General features: G+C 38.2%; 1 protein-coding gene and 1 long non-coding RNA gene across 2 annotated transcripts in view; one reads left to right on the top strand and one right to left on the bottom strand.

The window, feature by feature from the left end:
• Positions 1–7685, top strand: part of LOC107590054 (collagen alpha-1(XXIII) chain-like) — a 132424-nt gene that overhangs the window by 106473 nt on the left and 18266 nt on the right. The window contains exons 23-28 of the mRNA XM_016278663.1: positions 14–40; positions 129–197; positions 275–337; positions 440–466; positions 542–595; positions 749–835. Of these exons, the coding sequence (XP_016134149.1) occupies positions 14–40; positions 129–197; positions 275–337; positions 440–466; positions 542–595; positions 749–835 (327 nt within the window). The remainder of the gene's footprint in view (positions 1–13; positions 41–128; positions 198–274; positions 338–439; positions 467–541; positions 596–748; positions 836–7685) is intronic.
• Positions 234–7685, bottom strand: part of LOC107590056 (uncharacterized) — a 30074-nt gene continuing 22622 nt past the window's right edge. Inside the window, exons 2-3 of the long non-coding RNA XR_001609738.1 lie at positions 519–553; positions 234–313 (exon numbers count right to left, since the gene is read on the bottom strand). This is a non-coding gene — a long non-coding RNA (uncharacterized lncRNA). The remainder of the gene's footprint in view (positions 314–518; positions 554–7685) is intronic.

The raw sequence follows: 7685 nt of genomic DNA, 5'->3' as shown, positions 1-7685 counted from the left end.
TCATTCCTTTCAGGGATATCATGGATTGCCTGGACCCAAGGTGAGACTGGGAAGCACTGTTGAAACTTCATGTTCATAGGAGATTAAATATTTAACATCAATCTAACATAAGTTTAAATATAACACAGGGAGAGCCTGGTGAGGCAGTTAAAGGAGTAAAGGGCGATGCTGGAGAGAAAGGTCCACCTGGGCAACGGGTAAGTTTTGCTGCAAAAACCAATATGCAGGAACCACATCAAGACTGGGTTGATACAGTTCTGCTGCTTGTGCTTAGGGTCTTCAAGGCTTTCCAGGGTCTAATGGCTTGGTAGGCCTGCCAGGTGCAAAAGGTGAAAAGGTCAGTGTTTTGTACACCTTAAACGACAAGTTAATAAGGCTTAAAATGACTACAAATAACCTGTTAATGTTTTTTCTTTTGCCATTGTGGTTTGTTTTCAAGGGGAAACAAGGTGAACCAGGTTTAGATGTAAGTAATCATTATGCTGTTAGTTATGTAAGTATATGAAGTCATTACTTACTCAACATGGCACTCCTGTGATAGGGTTTCCCTGGGCTTCAAGGAGAAAAGGGGGACAGAGGAGACAAGGGGGAGAAGGTTAATGATTTTTGCTTTTAATACTGCATATATGGTATATTATTTTAAACTCAATTCTTAATGCTGTACGAGTACAATCTCAACAGCTTTATTCAAAACAGTTTCAATTTTACCATACCTCTTTTATGTGCTCTTATTTATTTCAACATGCAGGGTGACAGAGGTTCAATAGGAAAAAAAGGTCTGAAAGGACAGAAGGGAGAGCAGGGACCTCCAGGGCTTGATCAGCCTTGTCCTGTGGTATGTCATGAAACCATGTGAATGTTGTTGCAATGTTTTTTTTTTTTTTTTTTAATCCCTTCAATGCAAGTATATGGCAAAGTCAGCTCCATGTGCATGTATTGAAATAATTTACTACAATTAAAATTTGACATGGATGGGTTTCACTGATAGGACTCCAGTGGGTTTAGAGAACATGGTGGGGAGGCAGGGGCTCCATCAGATGCCCCCTGCCCTTTGGTACAGTATTTTATTGTTTTTCTTGTGTGTGTGTCCACATCATTTCGATGTTTCCATCCTGGTGCTTAGGGCTCCCTAGTCCACAACCATGAGATCTAACTCTCAGGATGGCTTGGCATAGACCAGAGCTTCTGAAATTCTTTATCAGAAGTGTTTTTATAATTTCTAACAATGCAAAGTTTGCCCCACACACAAATGAATTCTAACCAGGGACATACAAAACTGCATATTTTTAAAATTGACAACTGTCAAGTGTTAAAAGGATAGTTCACCTTCAGTTGCTGGTCCCCATTAACTTTCATATTATGGGAAAAAACACTGTAAGTCAATAAGGACCAACTGAAAGTGAACTATCCCTTTAAAGGTCCCCTGAAGTGCCTTGAAGCACGCAGCGTTATTCTATGTGGTGACGTAATTTCAACTGAAACAGGAAGACAGGGCGGGACATATCGAGCAGCCCCGCCCCCTTTTTAAATGAGCCAATAGCATTTGTTTATATCTGCACGGGTCATAGCCGTTGAGCTCGGTAAAGCCGCATTTGACAGCCACAGTCTAATAGATTACCCCCTAGATTCAATATGAAACTCTTAGTAATACAAAATAGTGATCATAATCATGCTGAGGCTGTGTAATTATAACCAATCACACAATATTCTGTTGAGCTAATGAATGCAATGACCAATCAGAGACGTTCAGATGAGTCATTGCTGAAACGTGTTTTGTTCAGTTGCTTGCTGACTGAATTATCTGGCGAATTCTCTCATCAGAAACAACAAAGTGCAGATGTGTGTACAAATGTAAGTAAGATATTCATTTCACAGTGTAAACAGCTTCAGTGATTTTAACAGGAGTTTTTGAGAGTGTCTGAACTCTGGCTGAATGAAAGTGAAAGTGAAGTGACGTGTGGCCATGTATGGTGAACCTTACTCGGAATTTGTGCTCTGCATTTAACCCATCCAAGTGCACACACACAGTAGTGAACACACTCACACCGTGAACACACAGCTGGAAAATATTCTTTGATAGCGTAAATGTTCTTTGCTCTCTGTAAAATGAAAGTTTTATAATTAGTAACTTACAATATTGTTATTAAATTCACATTAAATACAAAATCAGTCATATTAAAAATATTTTATGGCATGACACCCATATCTGGTACTTAAGTAAAAAGTTGGGTTTTTATGTGTCTGGAATGGATTGCACTATTAGTATACTTTGCCCATCACCATTTATTGATCAAATAGCAATCTATAAAGGTGCAAAACGCATTTACTTTCACATATTTGAGAATCAAGATGTTTGCTTATATAGATAATACGTTTGGAAATATTTCGAATAAAACGGAAAAAAAGAATTAAAACATAAGCCATAAGTATGTACAAGTCATTGGTGTTTGGTGATGAGTTTTTGGCTCAAGGTCTGCATTTAAAAATCACACCAGAGGTGTTCAGCTGGGATTAGGGCTTGGCTTTCTGCAGACCAGTGAAGCTCTTCCACACTGACTGAATCAATCTTTTTTTTTTTTACCTTGCCTTATACACAGAGGCATTGTTGTGTTAGAATAGAAAATGGTCCTGTTCAAACTATTGGAATAAAATTAGAAGCACACAATTCCCTAGAATAGCATTATATGCTTTTTTTTTTTTAATTTGAAATTACTAAAGTAGTCAAACCTGTTCATTAGAAGGGGGTGTCCCAATACTTTTGGCAATATAAGCCGCGTTTCCACTGCAGGAACTTTCCCCAGGAACTAGGGACTTTGGGCCGGTACTCGGTGTGTTTCCACCGCAGGAACCAGGATCTAAATAAAGTTCCGGGTAAAAAAAATTGCCCCTCAGAAAGTCCCTGCTCGAGAGGTAGTACTTTTTCAAAGGTCCGGAACATTCGGGGGCGGGACTTGAGCGCTGAACATGCTGATTGGTTGAGTTCACGCAGCATTGTCTTTCAACCACCATTTGCATTTTTTTTTATATTACTGTTATTGTGTCATGAAATGTCGTTTTTAAAGTATTTCAGGCGAGAATGTAGTTGTTTAAAACTCAAATCTGCGTTTTTTTTATAAAAACAATATTTGAAAATGTGCTTCGTCGATTTTGGAGACGGGAGCTTCACGCGATCAGCCGGTGCTCAGTGCTCATGTATCCCGACGAGAGCAGCCTCAACTCGGCTAGTCCTTCTGACATTTGCCGCTGGCTCTGATGTCTCGGTAGTGGATAAACATAAGATATAATTTGTTTTGGGTAAATCTTAACAGTAGAGATGCACTGATTGCAATTTTCTTGGACGAAAATTGATTAAAAAAAAGTAATAAAATAAGAACACAAAAAATTGCAAACAACAGCACAAATAAATGCAATAGAATAAAGAGAGCTATGAAACTAAGTTTTTCAAGTAAGTTTTTATTCAGGTAAGAAATACTACAGAAATTAAAGTAATCAAATGTAAAATAACACATCCTGTGTTATTTTACAGTTGATTAATTTCTGTAGTCATCATTGTAAAAATTAAATACAGATTAATGCTTACCATTAAAGTTATAAAACGTATTCAGTCAAGAGCAGAAAGTGATTTTCTTTGTCTTTTGTTCTTTGATTAATATGGCAGACAGACAGCAACAGGAATATTGGACTGCGGTCCCTTTAAGAGTTTATCCACGGACCCAATATACTGTTACACAACATGCATTCTCTTTTTCAACTATTTAACGTTCCAAAACTGACTGTGTTTAACTGGTTACTGGCCAAGACGGGCATTTTGACATTATTTTGTATGTATTTGAACGTTTTAGCGCAGTTAGCCACTCATTTTGGTATTTGTGGCTCACAAGTTGTTTGAGACTGAGCGCGGCTTGTGTGATCCACTAATATAGATCAGTGATGGTGCGCGCTTTTGGTGTAAGCGCGAAACCTGCGGGAATTACTAAAATAATGCGCAATACAAGGACTATTTAACCGGAGCGAATGAGACGTGTGTGAGAGAGAAGGGGTCGTCGGAGAGAAGAGAGTGAGAATGCGTGGCTGACGTTATTGCCTGTGCCACTGGTAACAAAACGGATCGGCTCGGAATCGGAAAGAAGTGAGAGGAAAATTGGCCGATTCTGATCCCTGGCCGATTGATCGGTGCATCTCTACTTAACAGGTAATCTTTGGTCTTTATTCTATTAATCTATTAATATGTTAAAATTTTAATGAAAACAGGCAATGTTTGATATAATATTTCATTTAATTGTAATGTAGGCCATGTACGTTCCCTGAACATTTCTGTGGCTATTATTATGTTTAAATGAAAACAAAAAGTCTTTTTGTAAATACAGTGAGGAAAATTGCAGTGTAGCCAAGTTGAGCTGACTGATGTTATCAAGTACGCTACTGTTTGCAGAATTACCGGACATGCGTCGTCCCGTCCGCGGGAGCGAAGTCCGAACTACCGAGGATGCAAGTCCGAAATTAGTGTACTTGGTATTGAAACGCACGCAGACCTACGTCACCAGACTATTTGCCTATTCTTCTCGGTACTTTAGACCGCGATGGAAACGCAGACAGCAACAGATCTGGGGGGGGGGGGGGGGAGTTCCTGGTACAATTGTTCCAGGTAATTTCGGTGGAAACGCAGCTATAGTGTACAAGCCAGCCTAGCTATTCAAAATCTTTGGCTGCAATTTTATAATATTGACCTATTACTTTTACTATTGCTTTTGACCATTAGGTATCAGTAGCATAATTCATTCAGAACCTGTTTTATGGACATATACTTTCTGTACAACACTATTCTGCTAATATGGAATGAGTTTGACTACTTAATCAGTTATATTAATAGAAATGCTTCACTGGGGCAAACAAAAAAAATCATAAAAATCATAAATCACAATCATAAAATAATAAATAGGATACCCCATAGCAGCATTTCCAGCATTATCCAACATTTCTCAATCATGATCTTACTCAGCTAAATGTAACTATTAGCTTAACAGCTGTATTCCTTGTTTGCTAGCTACCTATGCACATACAGCATACAATGTTAAAAATTAGGGATGTAACAATTCACTCAACTCACGATTCGATTTGCAATTATTATTATTTTTTTTTACAAAATTAGGTTTAAGACAAATTATAAATAAATGAGTCCTTTTATTATTGCTTGGACAAAATGCTGCATGCTTCTTTGTGAAATTGAAATATAACACTATATAACATGCTCTTTTGTTGGTTTTGATTGCTTCTATTGTCCTCATTTGTAAGTTGCTTTGGATAAAAGCATCTGCTAAATAACAATTTAAATATAATGTAAATGTAAATAACAAAACTAAATTAACATTTTAAATCAAGCCCCAAATCAAATAAATAAGTAACACAAATAAAATAAATATCTTCATATAAACAAAATAAGGCTTTGTCTGTGCTCTTTCCATTTAAAATTAGAGGCAATCATTTCCAAACAATGATATAATTATGTTTAATAATCATTAAACATAATAATAATAATCATTATCCAAACAAAGATGCTGCATACAGGCAACATGAGGATTTTTTAAATCTAAATTACATTGTATAATTTCTAAATTTGAAGCAAAAACAGAATGGTTTGACTTCAGTTTTGTGAAACTATACATAAAAATATCTGCATGAAACAGCAGACGAGCTGAACGAGACGCAGATTCACTCTCTGCCAGCAGGTGGCGCTTAAAGCGTTTCCTTGGTTTCCGCTGTAATCAAAGCAGCACTGCACTTATGAACTTTAATATGCATTTTACAGAGGCAAGATGAAAAGAAAAAATACCATCTAAACTTTTCTAAAGACAGTAAGTTCCCCTCAGACATGCATTCATATAAACTCCTACCCCTAAATGAATCGCGATTTGTTTAGCATCTAAACAGATTTGAATCGTCACATATTTGAATCGATTTTCAACCGGCTCGCGGTTAATCGTTACATCCCTATTAAAATTTTCTACATTATGAACCATAACCCAAAAACCTTTCGTTTCATACACTGTAGATAATTGTGACCCCGCCTGTGGAAACCCAGCTAAAGTTTTTTTTTTTTAAACAGTGGATGAGTAATTCACTCCTTGATTTGCTTAATAAAAGCCTCCTTTGAGATCGTTTTGACAGACATGTTTATTGTGTATTATTTTCAACATGTTTATTGCTAAGTTTAGAGTGGCAAATGGTGGCAAAATAATTAAATTATTTGCGTGCAGTGTATCTGGTTGCCATGACAACCTCAAGCGCTTCCTGCTGCTGCTCTATGTAATCAGAGTATGAATTTGTAGATTTTCTATAGCAAAACTAAAATGTGTTTAAAAGTGCGACTGACCAAATCACCCGGCTCGGTTTGCCCCCCTCGAACTCGAAGACATCTCTAATTTGACAGTTTACCATCTGATCTCACTCAGACTCTAGGCTACGTGGGATGGGACGAAACCATGCAATGAATGGGGGGAGATAATTTAGCTGGAAATGCAGAAATAAGCCGTAATTTTGTTTTATTTGTAACTCTTTGGTAGATACATTTATAATTTTTATTACATAACTACTACCACTGTTACTACTAATAAAACAGATCTCTGGGGGCCCCAAAAGTGCGTGGGCCCTTAGAATCGTCCTAACTTCCCCCCCCCCCTCTTAGCGGCGCCCCTACCCATGCATCAAAGTAATAAAGTAATAATAATAGTTGTATTAATATTAATTGTACTCATAGTAACAATCTTTCAAATAACCTTTATCTCACCACTTTGCCACTTTGTCCAAAGAAAAAACAAAAAAACTAGGGCTGGGCAAGTTAATGCGTTATTATCGTGTCAACACATTAATTGATTAACGCCGACAATTATTTTATAGCGCATTAATGCAGGTTTTTTTTATTATGAAAGTCTGTTGCTCACTGGCTCTGAATACACATACAGACATGGGTCACAGGAGGGGTGGGATGTTGATCATTACTGGCTTGGGATGGGTGTCATTACGTGTCTCAACCAATGAGAGCATTTGGGGAGGGCCTAAGACAGCAGCACTCACATGAAAATTATTTAGGCTAAGCATCAACATTTACAAACCACTGTACATTGTTATATTTAACAGAAAAGAATGCAACATGCTCGTAATCACGACTTCATAAGTGGGAAATAGCAAGTTCCCTTTCAGTCGGTCACTACGAGTCACGTCGTGACCGATGAATTGGGCTATCGCTTTGATAGACCAATCTACTTCGAGTGTAAACTAAACGAGCCAGTGCACATTGGCATGCAATTATTGCATCCAGCTGCCGCTGATCACAGCGTGAGTATAATAAGGCAGCAGGTGCAATGCATACTAGCTTTTCGCTTCGGAGCTGAGCGACAACATCGTCCTACTCTATGTTTATTTCGAGAACTACGAGTTCAGCACGCTCTCGGAAGCTTTCTGTGTTGGCGGGACAGCGCTTCAGCGGTGCTCATTCCAGTGTCGAGTGGGTTGCGCACTTCAGGCTGCACTACCCCCTGTTGTGTTGCAAGCGGCCATCTCCCTTGTGCGCCTCAGCACTAAAAGAGCAAATTTCTCTAAAAGAGCTACACGGGTGTGTCTTTATAAAGACGACGGGTCGTCCTTATAAGGATGCCGTTTCACCCGTGCGTTTCTGGGTGCGGTCGTTA

The sequence above is a fragment of the Sinocyclocheilus grahami genome, unplaced genomic scaffold, assembly GCF_001515645.1.
Source record: "Sinocyclocheilus grahami isolate Dianchi unplaced genomic scaffold, SAMN03320097.WGS_v1.1 scaffold124.1, whole genome shotgun sequence".
NCBI classification, from domain to species: domain Eukaryota; kingdom Metazoa; phylum Chordata; class Actinopteri; order Cypriniformes; family Cyprinidae; genus Sinocyclocheilus; species Sinocyclocheilus grahami.
This window is presented reverse-complemented; position numbering and strand designations above follow the sequence as displayed.